Consider the following 22,181-nt stretch of genomic DNA (forward strand, 5'->3'; position numbering starts at 1 on the left):
TTTCCCCAAACCAAAACAGGCCATTTTTAGTTTGTTTTGTTAAATCTGAAACAAATTGATAAAGGCCATGAAAAAACCCTCAAATTCTGTGCGATATTTTATCTGGAAAGTGATTAAGTGCTAATAAATAAATAAATGCATACATACATTTTTGTTTTCATTAATTTCAAAAAACAGCTCACACCACTTGCAAATATAACACAAAAATACCACCACCACCCCCTCCCTCCCGAATCTGGGAAAAAAAAAAAAAAAAGCTGATCAAAAATAATGTAATGAACCGAACCAACAATTTTGGCTGCATACATCATGTGGACCATTACACACCCAATTACTCAAAGACACGCACTCACGCCCCCAGCCAGACAGCAACAGAGAAATTTGGATAACTACTCAAAACCCCTCAAGAAGCCAACAAATGCCCTCCATCAAAGACCTAGGTAACCATGTCTTCAAGTCCTGAAGGAAAACCCAAGAATCACCCTGTATCTGAAGAGCCTTTGAGGTAGATTTTAAAAGGTTGGTGTGCAGCAAAACCGCGAGATATGCGCGTGTCTCGGTCACGAGCGGGCCGTGCGGATTTTGAAAGGCTCGCAGCCACGCGCGTATCTCCCAGTACGCGGCTAAAAAAGATTTGGCAGAAAAGGGGCGGGGCTGTGGACTGCACCCATGAAGTCAGTTACACCCATTGGCGCGCGCCGGGATCCCACAACCGCGTAACCTGTCTCTATGGACTGCGTGTAAGTAGTTAAATTTTTTAAAAAAAGGATAGACAGCAGGGTTTTAGGGGTCGGGGCTTGTAGGGTAAAAGGGAGACTAGTTAGGTAGGGGGTTTAGGAAGTCTGCTCCTTTACTGGGGCGAACTGGGAGGGAACTGGGAAATAGGCCTATTGCGTCGCCATGCTTACCTACTAAAATCTCCCCCCTTAAGCGCTCGAGATGGGATTCGCGTGCACATGCATGCATTGATATACAATCGTGCAAGCATGTACGCACAGCGAGCTGATTTTATAACATGCGCGCATCAACGCACACATGTTATAAAATCGGTGCGTCCATGTGCGCACGCGTGAAAGTTACCGCTTTTGTCTGCAGGATCCAAATAGCAGGCACAACCTAGCAGAGGGCTCTTTTTCTAGTTCCTACCAGACTATCTATCAAGGCAAGGACAACCAGACAAGCCTCGTGGGCAGATCTTAGAGAATGGATAGGTACATGTCTAAGCAAGCCATCCCACAGACAGCTAGGACCCCTGTTATATGTAAAGGCATTAAACGTTATCCAAACGGATTTAAAAATAATCCTGAACTCCACAGGGAGTCAGTGCAGCTATTTCAGCACAAGGTGGATGTAGCCATAATATCTACAACTCATCAACAGTCTGACGGCAGAGTTTTAAATTTCTAGTTGTTTTTTCGGAAGGCCCAAACACAAGCTGATACAGTAATCCACCCTGCTCATAAAGCATGTCTACATCCGAATCACCAGATGGTGATTGGGTAGGAAGGCAATGAGTTGACAGATCATCCAAAGATGAAACAATGCTATCTTAGCCACAGCGGAAACCTGACGGTTCATAGTAAAGCGAGGAGGACTTCAGACTGTTCATTAGAGGTGAACTATATAGGAAAGCAAATTTCCTATCAGCAACACTTCAATTTTATTTACATTTAAGATAAGTTTGTTCTCAAGCCTACCCATCTTATCCTTTCCAAACAATCATGAATGTTCTTAACTCTCTGATCCACATCCTGCCCCAGGGCTAGATACAACTGCACCGTCAGAGGAGAACATATAGAATCTGACTCCTCCTTGACCAATCAGATCTGCCAAAGTTCTCAGCTAAAAATTAAAAAGCAAAGAGGACAAAACAGATCCCTGGGGAACTCCACAGGGAACCAAATAATCCCAAACCACTTGCTGGGCGCACCATTCGACTGAAGCCAGACAAGTGCCGTTCCACCCAATGCCTGAAGCGCCAGCCTCCTCACTAACAAAGCAGGCGAGATATCAAGTAGTGCAGTACAGAAGATGATACAATGTACAACACAAGCCATGCATCAAGGTGTCCTGGATGCCTGTGCTCAGCAATCCAGGGCTACCCCAGAGAGGAAGGTGCGTACCTGAAGAGGTGAGGCCCCCCCCCAGGGGCTAGCGGGTGAAAAAGGAGCCCAGAGCCTAGGCTTCAGGGTATGAACCTGGAGCAAGATAGCACTACAGGAACACTGGAACCAGACGGTTATTGCAGGAGCACATTTATAAGACAGGAACGGTGACGCACAGTTACCCAGGCAGGAATACTGGGCAGGGCCCCACAACAGAACCCAAAGCAGGCCAGGCCCACAAGCTGGAAAGCTGGCACTTCCACAGAGCACAGGCCGAGAAAGCTGTGAAGCAGCACTGTGGGCCTCCTGGGTATGCCTTAAATACTGATGTCAATTTGGGGCACACCCAGTGCTGGCCCAATCAGGAGGCTGCAGAGGCGTGGCTAAAATGCCCAGGAACGCAAGCTATAAAAGCTAGGACTTACCAAAAAAAAAGAAGCCAGCAGCTTCTGTGGCCCTGTGAGGAGCTCGTGGTCTGTAAGTCCTACGGCCATGGGTTCAAAATCCATCAACCCTCCCACGAAAAAAAGCAACAGTGTCTGCAAAGTTCCCTAAAGCCTGACTATTATCCAAAAGGTCCCATTCTAGAACAAAACCCTTTAACTGGCCAAAAACCACTCTCTCAATCAGCTGACATTCAACCCCAGACCCTACTGGCATTGGTCATTTTTATTAGAAGTGCTCTTTTGAAGAAAGGGTTGTTTTCAAAACATGATATAAAGCTCCTTCCCTTAATGAATTGTTGATAATAGCGTGGAGTTGATTCAGAGTAGAGGACTTCAACTTATTTCACATCTGTCAGTGGGGAGAAGTTTGTTAACGGTTTCCCCAATAGCATAAGCTGAGCTCTCTGCTTTGGGAACAGACTCAGCGCCTTCATACCATTATGGGCCACTTCCTCGACCCGAGCAGTCGCATCCACTGAAACACTAACTTCATCAGTACAGAACCGCATCTTTTGTGCTTTTTCGGTGAAATAAGCTACAAACGCCTTGCACCTCAGGACACCCTTTGATTTCTTTTTTTTTACCCCTGGACTAAATCACATCCAAAAAAAAAAAAGGATGGATGTGGTCTGCAAGACTAATGTACAGCCTTCTTTAAACTGGTCCAATAAATGGACCAGTTACAGTGAAACCACGAGCAACGCCAGTCCGGTTCACAAGTACCCGGTACAGCATGGCTACAGGAACTCTGCATTACATGAAAGGTTCTCTGAGAGTCCTCGTTCTCTTCTGTTTGAATGAAAGTTTTATAGCCGAATAATAAAGCAGCTCCAAGCAACATTCCAAAAAATTTCTTCTTAAGCACAGAGATAAAATGCAGTACTTAGGGATGTATATACTGACTTTATGTGGTCCCTGGCACTTCCTGCTCCTACTGAGTCTTCCTCATTTCCTCTGGGATCCTGTACAGGACCGTGAGCAGGCCGAAGCAGCACTGCAAGAGGAAAAAACAAACAAACAGGGGAGCAAGCCCCGAAGTCTGGGAAAAGATCAGAGTCGCTGGCTACAACTGTGCCGTACAGCAGAATCCAGAAAACTCCTTCTCTTCCTTATGGAATGGAACTCCCAGCAAGAAATAATTAGTAACAAATGCAGACTAATCCTACTTTTGTTGCCAGGATGCCATCATCAAATTTTGATATAAATGCGGCATCTACTTTCACTAATTTTACTCTGATGTCAAAATACAGCAAGGAAGAGAAGCCTGGCAAAATGCCTTGAAAGGTTAGAGCAGGCGGGGGCTGAGGAAGGGACTGCGGGGGGGGGGGGGGGGTGGGGGAGGAGGAAGAGTGTCCCCAGATAAGTGACCAGCATCTCGGTGTCGAGGCCTAGTCTAATTCATTAGCCAGGCCTTATCGCAGCCATGAAAGGAGAAACTCTAGTCCAGGAACACAGCAAACACAAGTGAAAAAAATTCCAGTGTAGCACGTCTCAGCACCAGCACCTCCCTTATCCTCACCATCTTTTCAACTTTCAAACTGTAAACTGCTGGTAGAGAGAGCACTGTTCCTGGCCTAAAAAGTGGATGCTGGAAGTATAATCTTGAAATCTTTTCATGAGCTTCAAAAGTTGCAGCCTTTAAACATGATGGATGGAAGAGCTAGAGTTTACGACTGAAATGAATGCTCTCTCCTTTTCCTACTGCACGTTCATACAAAAAATAAAAAGCACAGAGATTATCAAGAAGATTGCTTGGTAATACAGAGACCTACCTTCATATCCTCATAATCAAAAGTCAGGTGCAAAGCTGCATCCCAGAGCACCAACATTAAAGCCACAAAGTTTAACTCAGGAGAATTCTGGTGAGTGGCTGCAGCACATGAAACCCAGCGGCAGCATGAAATACTCAGCTGAACGCCCTCACGAAGCACCTTAACTGCAGGCGGCAGCAACAGGCATCAGGAAGGAGCCTTTCCATTTCTGATTTTCTGTGTTAACTTTTGATTAAAGAAAGTGTTACAAAGGCCTGATACTCATTTCTTTCCTGTGCATACCAAGCCACAGATAAGTCTACGAGATCCATACAATTCTCAATCTTCTCCCCCCGCCCCACCCCTAGCTGCAAGCAATGAAGAACAGCCCCTTCTGCCAGGACCTACTTTACCAACAGTTTTCTTCCAGAGTAGGGAAATCGCCTGCTTTGCAGAGAACCCTTAATATTGTACTTCTGTGCTATGGCGTTCACAGAAAAACGCTAAAGACTGCATTTACAATCTTAAAAAAAAAAAAAAAACCATAACAGGGAAAGAGCTTCTTCTAACTAAAAGATGCTCAGTTATGTCACTGAACCTACTGTGGAATAAGGCCAGATGGAAACAGAGTCCAATATTCATTCAGCCGGGGGGCTTCCGGCTAACTTCACCAGATAATGCTGAATGCTGGCCTCTATCTTGCTAAGCTTCCTGGGCCATCCCCAACTCTTCTGGCTAACTTTTCAGCCAGATGAAGTCGGGGACGCAAAGTCTCTGCCTTGGATTATCCACGTGCGATACTAAAATCGCCAAAGGATCCGCAGCTCATTAGTAGATTTATTCCGATTGCATAACACAGATCCAGAGATTAAAGAATCAGTTTACAGAGCTTCCGTCAATGTCAGAATCCATAAAACAGGCGTTAATTCTCTAATGGGGGGGGTGACAAAGGAAAGCCAAGAAGCTTGGGGGAAGGGGGGGGGGGGGAAAGACAGAGATGGGAAGACGCGGACCTGTACAATTTTTTTAATATCCTTCTGACGTTTCTGGGGCCAGCCCTGCGGCTGGGTGGCAGCGCCGTGGGGGAGAAACCGCCTGGGGGGTGCGGGCGGCCATTGTTGTTACCGTGCAATGGTGATGCTCAGTGGCTGGATTTAGGGCCCATGGCTGCAGGGCTCCAGAGGGACCCCTGGGGGGGTAAGGGCCGAGAAGCATCACCACAAGGACAGGATCAAGGTAAGGTGGGAGGGGGATACAGAATGGGCAAAAGAAGGTCCCTGGGAGATTATGAATGAAGGCTCGGATGCTGGAAGCCCAGAGACGCAGGGAGGATAATGCCAGGTGAAAAAAAAAATAAATAAATAAAAATCCTCCGGACGTTTCCAACGTGATTTGCCTCATGGATTAAAATGCTTTTGTCTGGCTCCCCATCTGCATATCCGTGAATCCGTGAAATGTCACCTCCCAGAGCTGGGGAGGTCTGTCCTGTATACGATTCGCTCTTATTCCCCATCGTATAAATTACACTGTCCAGTACAAAGAAAACCATGGGGATACCTTGGAAAATTAAACACAATAAAATCCTTCCTGTGCTGTTTTACCTTCCCCATCCCCTCTTCTTGCCTAGAATCACCACTGGTCCTGCACTGAGCAGAGAGTCAGACCCCTCACAGTCAGTTATCGACAGCGGGATTTAAATCTCAGGTCTCACGTGCTTAGAATTCAGGAGCAAAGTAGATTCATCCAGGGGTGTTCCTGCCCGTGAGAGCAGCAGTGCCAACCCTCAAGTGCCAGAAGATACGGCTCGGAGTCTCCAGTTAACCAAAGCCTTCCCCCGCCTCTCCCCGTGGCCACCTAAAGGACCAGGAATATTCCACTGACCGCAGCGTTGGAAGAGTAGAATCGCTTCCTTCGCCTACAAACAAAACTACAAATGCAGTCCTGCCGCCACCGGATGGAAGGGGCAAAGCCTCGCCAGGGAACCGGTTTCATCCACCCCCCCCCCCTTCTTATTAAAAGTTATTTCCTTATCAGAATGGAGGGGAGAAGATTTCATGTTTTGTGCCTCATCCGAGGACTGGAAATGGTAAAAAGAGAAGGAGAGCGTCCTTAGCATCTGCACTCCTGAAATCTTAAACTGGGTTAATGGAGCTCCAGGAAAGAAAGAACAGAAAGAAAGAACAGATGGTGCAAAGCTTCCTACAGAGATTACCAGGGGAAGCGTTTCCTGTCTTTATCCAGTCTCCAACCCCCTTGCAGCAGTCTACCTTGTAAAAGTTCCATTAATTAAAGAAAACAAAACACTACCTACCCTTACTTTTCTGGAACCCCTTTTGTTAAAAAAAAGATGCATGCAAAAAAAAAAAAAAAAAAAGCTACCAATGCAAACAGTGCAGCAAGGAAGTAAAGGGGAGGAAACCACTGCAGCTGTCGGGATGCTGCCCTAAGAAGAGATTCAGTAGCAGAGAGGGATGCCCTCCTCTCACACCCCCCTCCCCCCTCCCACACCGTCCCCCCCATCCCCTGCTGGGAAGGTAAATACAAAACCTCTTCCAGGAAATCCTGTGCCAGTGAGAGCGCCCGATGCTCTGCTTGGCACATGAGCTGCAGTCTAGGACTGCTGCTGACTGACAGCTCCTGGAGAAGGAAAGCCCCCGCCAGAGCCTGTGGGTGCTCGGGGATGCAGCTCTGCACCTGGCTTTTGATTAAGGGGATATGAAGGTAGATCTCCGTCTTACCAAACAATCTTCTCCATAATCTCTGTGCTTAGAACAAGGCAGGCAAATAGCGGGGGCCTGTGATAGGAGCTCTAATACCTACCTCCCAGGCAGGAGAGCTGGACAATATTACCGCACACTTTGTCCAAGCACCCAACAACCTCACAAGCCCTTTCCAGGGGTAAGGCTAATTTACAGAACTAAATTGCAGCTTTATCTGGTTTGGGTTTTTTTTTGGGCAAAGTTGATTTTCCAATTGTACCTTCCCGTTGCCACAGAAGGAATGGTCGATGTGAATGAAACGCCCTCTCTCCCAGCGAGAGTCACTTACATGTGCACATGCGGAGGCTGGAAGCGGCTCTGGTTGATGTTGTAGTGGGTGAAAGCTTGGGTGGGGTTGGAGCTGTACTCATCCACGGCTACGGAAACTTTGCCTTGTGCGGGAAGTCCATGAGCCATCCTTCCTCCTTCTGGGCAGGAGCGATCTACAGCTTTCCAGGGCAGGGCACCCGGGCGGGCATCGTGTTCCCGTCAGCTGCTCGATCCGGGCATCGGCCCGCCGGACTTCTGCGAGAAGGAAGGGGGGAAGGAAAAAAAAAAAAGGAAGACAGATTTAGTGGGTTCGGCTCGTTTCTGGGGAAGCCCCCGCCGTGCCTCTCTCATCCTCTCCGCGCTATCCCAGATAAGTCAATAAGGGGAGAACACAATCTGCCGGAGAGCCAGTGGGGATAAAGCCAGGTTTGTAAGCCGTCTTTAATTTTAAACACACATCCCAGGCTAATTACAGATATTAGGAGAGAAAAGAGCAACTCGTCTGTCATTCACCTCCATCACTGGTTGCACAAGGGTCAAAGGCTTTTGCTGGGGTGGGCAATAATTGGAAAACTTGGTTTTACAAAGTCAATTACACTGCAGCTCACAGGTTGGCAGGACTTGTGAGTCCGATGTCAGGGGCTGGGCGGCTTTGCAATGTGAGGGAGCTTGGATTGAATCATTCCCGCGTCCCACTCACCCCAAACACCGCATGCCTTCTCCCAATATCAAAGTCTGAGCTGGAGACCCCGGAAAGCCCTGGGATCATTTCTAGAGACGCTTTGCATCTCAAAGCAGAAAGCCAGTGACCTGGGCTGGGGGCGGCTACAGGAGGGGGCAGGGCTGTGCCCACTGCTTTCAAACCGGTTTGCCGACCTCCACTGACAAACCAGGTTTCAAGAAAAGGCAGCTCAGTCCTTTTAATAAAAAAAAAAAAAACCAAAACCCCATAAAGTCGGGAGTGATTTCTGCCCCAGGAAACCCGGAGCTCCCTGCGAAGTGGAAGCCAGGACGAAGCTGCTTAGCTCCCCCCGGGGCTCTCTTACCGACTCCCGGATCCGATTTCACCTGGAAGCGAAGCGAAGCGGCGCTCCGGCTGCTCCGAATCGGCCAAACGAGACTCCAGAGAGCAACTTCCCCCGGGGCTCGGGATGCCAAAAGCGGAGCCCATTTCAGCCTGCACCCCCCGCCTGCCGGGCTACATCGGCTGCTCTCCACCCCCTCCAGGGGAGGCGAGAGGGGTTTTGCAAGCTGCCGTCAAGTCTTCCTGCCCTGCAAACCACCCTCCCGGGTGCATGCACTGAGCCGAGAGTGCCGGGCATGCATTTACCCCTGGCCGGCTCTCCTTAGGAAAGCACCAGCCTCCTGTACCTGTCCCTCCACTGGGCACCACCACTGCCAGCAAAAGTCACCGATCTGCCGGTCCCAACGACATTTTGCAGCTCAAAAAGGAAAAGCACCACTGAAACCTCTCCAAAGGCGCTGCAGTTTGCAAAGTAAGTGGAATGGAGAGCGCGAGCTCCTGCAGTTCCCCGGCTGACCAGCACCTTCCCCCCGGCGCGGCTGCTCCCTTCCACCCCCTCCAGTCCTCTGCTGGGAGGCGATCTGCACCCACAGCTCCTTCCCCCCGGCGCGGCTGCTCCCTTCCACCCCCTCCAGTCCTCTGCTGGGAGGCGATCTGCACCCACAGCTCCTTCCCCCCGGCGCGGCTGCTCCCTTCCACCCCCTCCAGTCCTCTGCTGCGAGGCGATCTGCACCCACAGCACCTTCCCCCCGGCGCGGCTGCTCCCTTCCACCCCCTCCAGTCCTCTGCTGCGAGGCGATCTGCACCCACAGCTCCTTCCCCCCCGGCGCGGGCTGCTCCCTTCCACCCCCCTCCAGTCCTCTGCTGGGAGGCGATCTGCACCCACAGCTCCTTCCCCCCGGCGCGGCTGCTCCCTTCCACCCCCTCCAGTCCTCTGCTGGGAGGCGATCTGCACCCACAGCTCCTTCCCCCCGGCGCGGCTGCTCCCTTCCACCCCCTCCAGTCCTCTGCTGGGAGGCGATCTGCACCCACAGCTCCTTCCCCCCGGCGCGGCTGCTCCCTTCCACCCCCTCCAGTCCTCTGCTGGGAGGCGATCTGCACCCACAGCTCCTTCCCCCCGGCGCGGCTGCTCCCTTCCACCCCCTCCAGTCCTCTGCTGGGAGGCGATCTGCACCCACAGCTCCTTCCCCCCGGCGCGGCTGCTCCCTTCCACCCCCTCCAGTCCTCTGCTGGGAGGCGATCTGCACCCACAGCTCCTTCCCCCCGGCGCGGCTGCTCCCTTCCACCCCCCTCCAGTCCTCTGCTGGGATGCGATCTGCACCCACAGCACCTTCCCCCCGGCGCGGCTGCTCCCTTCCACCCCCTCCAGTCCTCTGCTGGGATGCGATCTGCTCCCACAGCTCCTTCCCCCCGGCGCGGCTGCTCCCTTCCACCCCCTCCAGTCCTCTGCTGGGATGCGATCTGCACCCACAGCTCCTTCCCCCCGGCGCGGCTGCTCCCTTCCACCCCCTCCAGTCCTCTGCTGGGAGGCGATCTGCACCCACAGCTCCTTCCCAGTCACTGCCACCACCGGTGCTGCTAGAGGAGACCCCCGGGCAGCCCCACTGCATCCTCGCAACCGCCTCCTGCCGGCTGGGGATTGATTCCCACTGGGATTAATGCCAGATTTGGTAGTCATTGCATAACTGGGACCTTAGCCCCCCACTCTCACACATAGGAACTGCCATACTGGGTCAGACCGAGGGACCATCAAGCCCAGCATCCTGCCTCCAACAGCGGCCAATCCAAGTCACAAGTCCCCAACATTAAATAGATCCCATGTTATTAATGCCGGCAACAAGCAGTGGCTATTTCCCTATTGATTATTGATTAATGGCAGGTAATGGACTTCTCTTCCAGGAACTTATCCAATCCTTTTTTAAACCCAGCTACACTAACTGCCTTAACCACATCCACTCACAAGAAGTCTTTAAAATTAATAACTGCCAAATGCCATCACTTCCAGGGAGAACAAATCCAGGTTGTAGGTAATACCCCAGTACCAAGGTGCCACCTCCAGCTCATTTCTACTGAACCAAACACCCTACTGCCAGTGGTGCCTTTGCCTGCTTGTAGTTCACAGGTTCTCTGTTTTAGGCCTGGGATTTATTCAGAAACCTCGGATCCTGAAAGTCATCCCATTCTGGGGCCCATGCAATAAAGTCGCGCAGAAAGCGGGCGCTGAACAGTCAGCGCCCGCTCTCTTAACGCGCGCATGGCGCCCCAAAGGGGGCGGTGCCGTGCAATATTAAAATTAGGGGGTCGCGTTAGCAAGGACGCGCTAACGCAAACCCAAACGGTTTTCGTGACTGCCATACGCCGGTCACGAAAACCGACGCTGATAAACCCGGCGTCGGTTTTCGTGACGCACATTTTTCTTTTTGCATCGGGAGTGAACGCCTAATATCCTGCACTGTTACATTCACGCCGCGTTGGATGCGCGTTTAATATGCGCCAGTCCCCTTATTGCATCGGGGGATTGATTAGCGCCTACGCTACCCGCGTCCAACCGCACGTTAAGAGTGCGCTCGGCTCAGCGCGCCGTATTGCATCGGCCCCAGGGAAAAGAAAATGCCCATTTCCATGAGATACTCCGGGGCGGCACAGTCACATCCATGCAAACATTCAGCATTGTGGCTGAAATGTTGCTTAAAAAAATAAAATCTGTTGACAGTAAACTGCAACCCTTCACATAAATGGAAACAAGCTCGATAAGGTGTTAATGTTCTCCCCCAAATTCCTGGCTCCTTCCCTGCTTGCACTTCACACCACCTTCTCCCTGCCCTTCCTGCTGAGGAGAGCCTGCGGGTTTCCCCCCCCCCAACTGATTAGCCCCAGGGGTTGCATAAAGCTACAGCCTGATTAAAATAAACTTGCCAGGCAGAGGCAGAAAGTTCTGGAAGGGGAACTGCTGCGTCCCCTGGCCTGGCGCTGGTCCTCTTGCATGCAGCCGTCCCATAAGCAGCCTCAGCTGACCCATATGCCCCCTGTGTGTCTTGAGCAGGCTCAGAGGTGTGAGGGGGGCTGTGATCCATGCATGGGACTCGGACACCATTCACCCACTGAGGGAAGAAATCCATGCAAACAAGGGAAGGCCACAGCACCCCTGTCTGCCTTCTTCCCCGAAATGTAAAAGCGGGAGGGGGTGGAAATCTCTCAATCCATGAACCCTTATTCGACTTTTTGACATTGGCACTGCATCTGGAATTACAGAGGCAGCCACATCCCATGCCGTCTAACCAGAGCCTTATTTGAACTAATTATGGCAATGATACAGGTAGAAATAGTTTTAATGTTTCTGAGTACAGCACTAAAAGCAGCGAGATTCCTCTCCCCAATAACCCAGCAAGGCCTGGCTTGACATAAAATCTACCGCCCTGGCCTTTACAGTCAGCAAGATAAGCAATGCCCTCCTTCCAGACCCCAGCACCCGCATCCTGTTAGAAGTGCGCAATTCCGCGCGGGATGTACTAAGGTGATTCAAGCGCGCAGGAGAAGGGTCCTGGTCCTAGCCTTCTGGAAACCCTGCGTTTCTTTCTTTGTCATTCTTACTGAGGTGGGGATGGCAGCAGCCGCCCGTGCCCTAGAGACTTGATCCAAACTCCGGCAGACCCGGTCCTCAGGCTCCGAATGAGGCATCGCGGCCTCCATAAAGGAGCAGCGAGACCGAGGGAGCTTCGCGGATTCACAAGGATTATTAGCAAACATTTAGCAAAACTGGAAAGGCTGAGAGGATAAAAAGGTAGGTGTGCGCTCTCTCCAGAGCTGAATCAAACCGACCTAGAGCTCCCCACCCGTGCAAGGTCCACCAGGGGTTCAGTTCTCATTTATTCGGAGTCGGGGCTTGGCACTAAGAAAGCCCGGGCCGTACCCTCCAGTGTTGCCCGCTTTGTGGCCAAGAGCTCCCAGCTGCCCTCAGCAAGGCTGTGCCTCTAGGGCTGCCACAGTACAAGCCTGAAAAAAAATATAAGGGGGGGCATCCCCTCCATCCACTTACTCAGCCCCCCGAATCCAGAATCCGGCACAGCTTGGAAGCTCCCCGGCGCAGGGACCCTCTCCGAGGAGACCTCCCCCCCCCCCGGGACCAGCTGTCAGAGCCTCAGGAAAAGCCCAATGCCCAGAGTCACTTCAGCAAAGCTAAGGCAGCAGCGCCCGTCTCTTCCACCCCAGGACCGCGGGCGCCCTCCTGCCCCTCCGTGGCCTTGCTGGTTGCCCAAGTTTGGGATCCGGGGTACGGATGGCACCGCTTGGCTCGCCCGCTGCGGCTGCCACCCCTGCGGGCTCCCTGCGTCTGACACTGCTGGCATCGCTTAACGCAATGCCCGCGGGCTCTGCCAGCCCGGCTCCCCTCCCCTCCCATTGTCCTCTCCCCCGCCTCCCCCTCCGGGCGAGCAGGGCCGGACCGTGCATTTCCCCCTCCGCAGGTAGCACAAAGCGCCCCGGCCTGCTCCGACCTCCGCACCCCCGACCCGGACCTGCCCCCCCTCCCCCTCCCCCTCCGAGCCCCCGATCGCTGCCTCCCTCCCTCCCCGGGAGAGTGGGGTTGGAGGAGGGGGAGGGGGAGGGGGAGAGAGCGGCCGCCTGGCACCGAAGCCTCCCCCTCCACCCCCCACCGGTCCTCCCGCTGCCCGGTCCTGCCCCGCTCACCCCGGACGCCGCCCGCCGTTACCTGGCTCCGGTCCCGGCTGCTCCTCACCGCCGATCCATGGGGGGGAGGGGCTGACAGCCGCCGCCGCCGCCGCCGCTCCGGTGCAGGCAGGGCAGAACCTCCGACCCCTCGGGTCCCGGGCGGCCGCGAGCGACGGAGCGAGGAGGAGGAGGAGGAGAGGACGGGGAGAGCAGCCTCGATCTGAGCGAGCTCAGCCTGCAGTGAGAGCGGCGGCCACTGGGGTCAGCAGCGGGATCAAACGTGCAAAGGGCACGACACAGACAGACAGAGGGAGGGAGACAGACAGACAGCAGGATCAAACATGCAAAAGGCACGACACCGAGAGAGAGACAGACAGGGCATGGAACATAGAGACAGACAGACAGACAGATGCAGAGACAGAGAGAGCAGCGACCACTTGAGTTAGCAGTGGGATCAAGCAGGCAAAGGGCACGACACAGACAGACAGAGGGAGGGAGGGAGACAGACAGACAGCAGGATCAAACATGCAAAAGGCACGACACGGGGAGAGAGACAGACAGCAGCAGGATCAGGAGAGCACAGGGCATGGAACATAGAGACAGACAGACAGACAGATGCAGAGACAGAGAGAGAGAGAGCAGCGACCACTTGAGTTAGCAGTGGGATCAAGCAGGCAAAGGGCACGACCCAGACAGACAGAGGGAGGGAGACAGACAGACAGCAGGATCAAACATGCAAAAGGCACGACACGGGGAGAGAGACAGACAGCAGCAGGATCAGGAGAGCACAGGGCATGGAACATAGAGACAGACAGACAGATGCAGAGACAGAGAGAGAGAGCAGCGACCACTTGAGTTAGCAGTGGGATCAAGCAGGCAAAGGGCACGACACAGACAGACAGAGGGAGGGAGACAGACAGACAGCAGGATCAAACATGCAAAAGGCAGGACACGGGGAGAGAGACAGACAGCAGCAGGATCAGGAGAGCATAGGGCATGGAACATAGAGACAGACAGACAGATGCAGAGAAAGAGAGACAGACAGAGAGAGAGAGAGAGCAGCGACCACTTGAGTTAGCAGTGGGATCAAGCAGGCAAAGGTAACGACTTAGACAGACCCACAGCGGGCATGACAAAGACAGAGACACAGAGAGAGAGATACAGTGAGAAGTGGTGGCCACTGGAGTCAGCAGCAAAGAGTCAAGAGTGCAGCAAAGCATATAATAAATCAGAGACAGACAGACACAAACAGCGAGACAGACAGACACAAATAGACACATACACCGAGCCACGGAGAGAATGGTGGCCACTGGGATCAAGCCTGCAGAGACACTGGGTGATAGAGGCAGGCAGACAGACAGACACAGTGAGAGCAGCAGCCAGTGGAGTCAGCAGTGGGAATCAAGTGTGCAGGCAAAGGGCACGGAAAGAGAGACAGAGAGACAGAAACTGAATGGAAGTTACCTGGCTGACTTATCCAGCTAGCTATGTACCTGGAGTAAAGTTAGCCGGATAAGTTTGGGGCATTTCAGGCTGGGGATAAATTATCCAGCTAACTCTTATTCAGCCAAGCCTGCCCAGCTACATCGGGCTTTGTCCAGCAGAGCATTTAATCGTCGGCCCTCTGCCGCATATCCCCGACAATGCGCCCAGCCGGATAAATTGTCTTCCCTGCTGAATAGTGACCTCTGTAGTTAGGCGGATACTAGGCATGTGCGTTTATTTAAAACACAATGCGTTCAGAATGGGAAAAATGAGGCCGAATGGGACGAACCAAAAACGGTTCGGACAAAAGTATCTGACATTTTCTCTGCCTCTCAAGGAAGCCTCAGGGGGCCGGGCCGGACCCCCCCCCCCCCCCCCCAGCCTCAGGGCAGGAGCCATGCCCATCACTTTGGTGCCATCCTCCAGGCAGCCAGCACCATTTTTTTTTTTTTTTTTTAAAGAATCAGAGGGGACAATGGACATCGCTCCTGCGCTTTCTGGGTCATTCCCTCCACGGAAAGGGTAAATGGAGCAGAGGAATAACCTAAGCCATTAGGGCAGCAGGGCTGAGAACCAGGGAAGCCAGGATTCAGGGCCCATGGATGCTTCTTGTGACCTTGGGCAAGTCACTTCCGAGGGGGAAATGTCTCTACAGTAGCTGAATGTAATTCCCCTTGACCTAGCACTGAAAAGGTGGGAGCTAAATATAAAATAAATAGGTGGGGGCTCAGCCGGGAGGAAGGTCCAGCAGGGCTCAGGGGCAGGAGAAGGGTTGGGAGCCTATTTCATTTTTTTATTGTTTTGGGGTTGTTTTTTTAAATAAATGTTTTTTATTATTTTTTGTTTCAGGTAATGCAGTGAACAAAAAAAAAAAACATTAAACAAACTAAAAAAGAAAAAAAAAAACAAATCAAAAAAATAACTGGGCCTGCACGCCCCCTAGTGGACACTCCCTTCCCGCAGAATAAGGACTAATGAGGTGATCTGGCCTTCTGGCAGTGCTCCCTGAGGGTGGCATCCCCAGGTCCCATGTGCTCACCAGGCTCCCTTCCCTTCAGGCTGTTGTGGAAGCAGTGCCTAAGATGTGAGGTGTGGAGCAGTGTTGCTCCGGCTTCTCACATTTCTTTCTTTCTTACACGTGTTCCCCCCTCCTGTCCCCGTTAGGTAAGATATGGAGTGCGAACTCCTGCTGCCGCAGGCTGGGACCCGGTGGGGCTACCTCCCCTGCTTTACAGGTGATGTCCGCCCCGGGGCCTCACTGCAAAGTCTCTTCCTATGCATTGCGGGAGTAACTGAGGAAACTCAGCAGCCTGCAAGCCTGGACTCCGTTTGCTTTCCCATTCCCTACTTCCAGTCCCCAGCAAAAAGCAAAATCCTGCTTTAAAAGACACCAAAAGGGAGCAAGAGAAGACTGAATGTCTCCTGAAGACTGGAAAGGAAACTAACAAGCAAGAAAAGAATTGCAGAGCAATCTGTATGACGCATCTTTCCTAAAAAAAAAATATATATATATACTCCCTCTGATTGTAAAACAAGTTATAAATTGGTTTAAGTTTGGTCTCGCCACTTACACCCCTGGGCGGGGTCGACCTCGAGGAGAGGAGGAGCAATCAGAATTTTGAGAGGCCATGATAGCCCCGCCCCCAAGTCTAACCACACCCCTTTTCCTCAGGGTTGCCAGTGAGGTGGGAGCGGTTGGGGTCCAGGGGCAGGGACATCTGTGGGGGACCAGCAGGTATAGTGTGTACAAACACACACACACACACACACTTGCCCCAGGCCCCACACTCCTCTAGGGTTAGTTCCGCCCCTGGGGCAGAATGAAAGTGACATAGATCATGGAAGAGCTTTTTGGTCACAATGCACAGGAATTCCAGGTTTACAGGTGGAAGCCACTGACGCTGGGCAAGCTGAAATTCTGTTGGATTCACAGGTTGATGAATGTCTGCTTTATTTTCTATTTTGTTTTATTTTTCTTCCATTTTGCTCTAGATCCATAGGTTTTAATAGGAAAACATTTTGCCATTCTATTGGCCATTTCTTGACTAGGTTTCTGGATTAACATTTCCCTTCCTCAGGTGCACATGGCAAACTCCTTCAAAAGTCTTGAGAACCCTGAGGAGTTGACCTCTGACTTGTTTCGGCCAAAGGGGCCTAACAAAGGACTTTAAGGGGACATTTTCAGATGTACCCTGGGATTTTGCAAGTAAAATTGTGTTTAGGAGGCCTCTGTGCATGGTAACTGAATTTTGAGAGGTCTAGAACGGGTAGATGTGAATTGGTTATTTACTCTTTCGGATAGTAGAAAGACTAGGGGGCACTCCATGAAGTTAGCATGGGGCACATTTAAAACTAATCGGAGAAAGTTCTTTTTTACTCAACGCACAATTAAACTCTGGAATTTGTTGCCAGCGGATGTGGTTCGTGCAGTTAGTATAGCTGTGTTTAAAAAAGGATTGGCTAAGTTCTTGGAGGAGAAGTCCATTACCTGCTATTAAGTTCACTTAGAGAATAGCCACTGCCATTAGCAATGGTTACATGGAATAGACTTAGCTTTTGGGTACTTGCCAGGTACTTGTGACTTGGATTGGCCACTGTTGGAAACAGGATGCTGGGCTTGATGGACCCTTGGTCTGACCCAGTATGGCATGTTCTTATGTTCTTATGTTCAGAAGGGCGCGAATACACTGCCATGCAGAAACATGGGCGTGCACAAAGAGGGGGTTTCCAGGGCGTCCTGGCATGGGGTTTGGAAGTGCGCACATATTTATGTATTTTGTAACTGGAATACATGTATGCATCAACAAACATGGGTGCAAGCTTTGGCACCTGGATATTAAATCTGACTTCTTCTTTGTCTGCAGTTTTTGGGTGGGGGTATCTGGAGCAAACGGTGGAGGGTGTGGGTGAACTGGTGGAGTTCTCAGCAAACTGGTACTTGGAAGTATTTTTTTTTTATTTGTTTAAAAAATGTGACTTGCTCAGTCCACAGTTCAAGGCGAGGTACATACAGACAGGAAATTCTAGACAATACAACAAAGCAAAAACAAAATAAAATAACCATAAATACTTTCAAAAAAGTGAGGCATTTATTTATCCATTTGATTTATATTCTGCTTTCCAACACTTCAAAGTGGATTACATTCAGGTATTTCCCTATCCCCAAAGGATTTACAATTTACGACGGTAACTTTTAAACAGCCATGCGGACGCAAATGGGCGCAGCCATTTTATAGTATACCCGCATATATATGCGTTTGATATAAAATTGGCTCTACCTGCGTACATGTCCATGCAATTTTATATGGATGCCGCTTTTGCGTGCAAATGCTGAGGGATTTTGATACGCATGCCAACGCAATTACCAGTTTCCCCAGTCCATTCCCAGTTTTTCCCAGGTAAAGGCTCGCCACTTCCTAATCCCCCTAAATAACCTTCCTCCCTTTTACCCCCAACCCTTCAAACCCTGCTGCTTAGTCCTCATTTTTTTATTTTAAAACTCACATGACAACTGTAGCAGAAGTAAAGTTACACGATAGGGGACGCGCGTGTAAATGCTTACATGCACGTTTCAAATAACCTTCCCAGAATGCCCATGTGCCACCATGCTCCGCCCAGATCCCAGTCACACCCTGCCCCTTTTTAAGCATGTTGGTTTCTGCGAGTACCGGGACATATGCACTTCTTAAAATCCTCAGGGCGCGCACCGGCCTGAGACACGCACATATTTCCCAGCTTTGCCGCACCACAGGGCTTTTAAAATTCACCTTTTTGTGCCTACATCAGCCAACTTTATACCTGCCTCTGCGCATAAACTGAGGGCTATTACACACATATTATAATTATTTAATGTGTAAAATATATGCACCTATAATACAAGTGTATGGGCTATGCAGATCCCTACATTAAAAAAAATGTGCGTGAACTGAAACATACGCACATATCCTCAAGGCGTGCGGCTCCCGCTGCACAGTTTATAACTTACAGGCATAACTGTAGGATCACTGACTGATGCATGCACTGTATGTGCTGAGATGCTCACTATTGTGGTTTCACCTACACCAGACGGGTTCCATGTTGATTTACTATTGGGCGAGTTGGTGGATCTATATTGTTCCAAATGCTCAGCATGTATCCCCCGTGACGTGGCTTCTGTTCTTGGTAAAGCATGGTGCAGCTCTGAGCCCCATGATGTACTACTGCAGGTGACGGTGTGGGCGTGTTGTCAGGCACTTGGAGACATTCAGCCACTGGCTTTTTCTCTCACGCTGACAGCAAGATGTTTAGGCCAGCTCAGGGGGGGGAGGGTATTTGACTCTGTCCTGCAAATCCTTTGTTCCTATGCACATCTCCAAGTTTTGCAGAGCACAGGACTGTTTAAGGGCATTAATTAACATACAGACAGGAAATCCTGGCAGAGGGAAGTGTAACCACCTCCTGAGTAGGAAATAAGCTGCAAAGTTGCCCAGGCAGAGCCCAACAGAATCCTCACAAGGAACCCTTCCCCTTTGGCGCTGCCCCAGTGGAACCTGCAAACTGGAACTGCTCCTAATACCCTTCAGATAGCTCTGGGCTGAGGCTTTCCTTTAAGCAGCAGCTCTGTGGGACCTCCCCCCCTCAAAGAAACCCTGGAGAAGGCTCTCTCAGGAAGACGGTAGTAACGTCCCTCTTCCTTCAGACCTTGCATCTCAAGACATCTTCCTGGTCCTACAGGCCTGGTTTCCCCAGCATTCTCCCAGGACAGAACTGGCAGCAGAAAGACACCACCCACTGGCGGAGGGTCAGATGCAGCACTACGCTTCCTACCACCCACTGGCGGAGGGTCAGATGCAGCACTACGCTTCCTACCACCCACTGGCGGAGGGTCAGATGCAGCACTACGCTTCCTACCACCCACTGGCGGAGGGTCAGATGCAGCACTACGCTTCCTACCACCCACTGGCGGAGGGTCAGATGCAGCACTACGCTTCCTACCACCCACTGGCGGAGGGTCAGATGCAGCACTACGCTTCCTACCACCCACTGGCGGAGGGTCAGATGCAGCACTACGCTTCCTACCACCCACTGGCGGAGGGTCAGATGCAGCACTACGCTTCCTACCACCCACTGGCGGAGGGTCAGATGCAGCACTACGCTTCCTACCACCCACTGGCGGAGGGTCAGATGCAGCACTACGCTCCTACCACCCACTGGCGGAGGGTCAGATGCAGCACTACGCTTCCTACCACCCCACTGGCGGAGGGTCAGATGCAGCACTACGCTTCCTACCACCCACTGGCGGAGGGTCAGATGCAGCACTACGCTCCTACCACCTGTCACCTCATCTACCAGAGAAACCAAAGAGAAAGCAATGCTTTGGTGACACACACACACAAACACACACCCATTCACACACCCACACACACCCATTAACTTCTGCTTCCCAATTAGAATCATAGAAATTCTGTGACCTCCTGTCTGACTGGGATACAAAACTTATAAAACAGAAGGGAAATGAACTCTCAGTCCATATCTTGTAAGTGGCTTGACTGGATCAGCATTTAAGTCTTTAGGCAGGTTCTGTTTCTTCCATGCGCCCTTCTTCCATGGCTATACTTTTCTAGAAAGGACTTTTCTAGAAAGGAGGTCTTGCTGTAGAATATTAAATTATTCCCAGGTTGCTTAGATCCCAGTGCTGCATTCGGTAATCTTTACTTCAGTTTTCCTGTAGGCTGCAGTCCTGTCCCACACCAGCAGATCAAAGGAGGCGTCCACGGACGGAATGTCATTTCCCAGACGGTACTTTATTTACTGCGAGTTCTGCAATAGTTCTGCGCCATTCCTTTCCCCACTGACTTGAAGTATTCAGCTTGCCTCAGGTATCATAAAGTCTTCAACAGCGAAAACAAAAAGCACAACTGTCCATGGATTTGATTTTGTCTTGAAAGATATAAAATGCAGTCCAAGTACCACAGAATGTGACGACAGTGTCAAATAAACTGTAAAATGAAAACAAAAGTGGAAATCTGACTCTGCAGCAGTTAAATTGCAGAACAGGCCTCTTGGTTAGTGAGAGCTGATTACAAGCATAAGTCTCAGCGGGGAGAGCCTCTGGTCCTCAAGGGCTGCAAACCCCAAATGAACATGCACAAGATAGATTTATTATTATTATTATTATTATTAATAATTAAAATCTAATATCTCACCTGTAAACGTTCTCCAAGCAGTGTTACAATAAAAATACCACACATAATTGAAAAAAAATCAACAGATTACAATCACACGTATAATAAAACCAATGAAGACAAGAAAACATAAGCCGGCTAACCAGGACAGCATAAATCTGCACTGCAAGTTCACAATCTTAAACAAAACCTTGACCAAAAAGCCACATTTCTATCACCTTCCTACATTTTGGAAAGTTTAATTCAGCACGGATATACACACAACTGGGGCACTGTGCATGCAAATCTCTCTCCGGCATATTCATTAGGGATATCCTGAAAAGCCGGCCATTTTGCAATCCTGAATGTAGGTTTCCCAACCCCTAAAATAAATTCTCTGGGTATGTTCCCTAGCAGCTTAAAACTAAACATTATGGGATACATTCAATAAGTCACAATGAAATGTGTACTTTTTAATACATTGCACATAATAAAGCCGTGTTCAGACTAGATAGCTTCCTAAATTTAATGTATGTGGCTGTTTATATATATCTCTGTATATCTATATGTATATTTCCATTCCATGCAAATTGGGGAGGAAATGTCAGTGCATGCTGATTCTGCAGGCATCTTTTCAAAATGTAAGTTAAAAGGTGTAAATCGAATTATTTCTCCCTGCCCCGAATGCCTCTGTTTTATGCAGCCAAGTTTGTACACATTATGAAAGTACAAAGAACACTTTCAGGTGAGTGAAAATCTGCTTTCCACCATAAGACTGCCATGCGCATGGGAGACTTTAACTCAGGTAACAAGCTTTGAAAAATGTAGCCCCCAAATGTTTTCTGTTTCCTGGAGGAACCACTGCAGTGCAAAATATTTCCCTTAAAAAAGCAAACATGACCGGCCCTGCTCAGAGCATGGAGGACATAGACTCTGACAACTGAGATGTGAGGAAAGCATTATTATGTCCTTTCTTTCTGCCAATATTACTATAATCTGTTGGGCTCCGACCATGGACTATTAACTCTGGTTGTCACATTCACAGGTGCTCCAATTCAGGGCTAGGAACAGAAGTATTTTATACCCTTGGTTTGCATTGTTCCTGCAGGCTGTGTAATTTGTCCTTTGTTTCTTAGTCTCTACAGTCCCATCCCACTGAATACCGCATACTTGACATCTGCTAATGTGAGGCTGTTTTTTCATATGTAAGTATTAGCCCTTGACAGTCACAGAAATTCTTCAGTAACCATTAGACTGTACCATTTGCTGTATATTACAATGAAAAAAAAAACCAACCCATTTGTGGCTCCGTAACGGAAGAACAACACATCACGTGGCATTGTGGGCATTGCTTTGTACCTTGCTATTCTAGAACCTTTGCAGGTGTGAGCCAAGCAGGACAGCGCGGTCGCTATAAGACCAGGAGACCCTGCTTCCATTCACTGTGCGACACTGAGCAAATTATGTCATCGCCCTGTGATTGCTAAATGTTTGGGGACAGAGCGCTGCAATTGAAGAAATACATAAAAA

General features: G+C 50.3%; 1 protein-coding gene across 5 annotated transcripts in view; it reads right to left on the bottom strand.

Moving 5' to 3' along the window:
- MPPED2 (metallophosphoesterase domain containing 2) overlaps positions 1-13,347 on the bottom strand; it is a 124,400-nt gene extending 111,053 nt beyond the window's left edge. The window contains exons 1-2 of one of the 5 annotated variants that reach the window (XM_029582972.1): positions 13,064-13,347; positions 7,351-7,586 (exon numbers count right to left, since the gene is read on the bottom strand). In XM_029582972.1, coding sequence (XP_029438832.1) covers positions 7,351-7,478 — 128 coding nt within the window. In that variant the 5' untranslated portion in view covers positions 7,479-7,586; positions 13,064-13,347. Of the gene's footprint in view, positions 1-7,350; positions 7,587-8,377; positions 8,506-8,702; positions 8,847-12,391; positions 12,665-13,063 lie in introns of those variants that run through there. The other 4 variants (XM_029582975.1, XM_029582973.1, XM_029582974.1 and 1 more) reach the window with 4 other exon arrangements.
- Positions 13,348-22,181: the final 8,834 nt, after the last annotated feature.

Source organism: Rhinatrema bivittatum, chromosome 17 (genome assembly GCF_901001135.1).
Source record: "Rhinatrema bivittatum chromosome 17, aRhiBiv1.1, whole genome shotgun sequence".
NCBI classification, from domain to species: Eukaryota; Metazoa; Chordata; class Amphibia; order Gymnophiona; family Rhinatrematidae; genus Rhinatrema; species Rhinatrema bivittatum.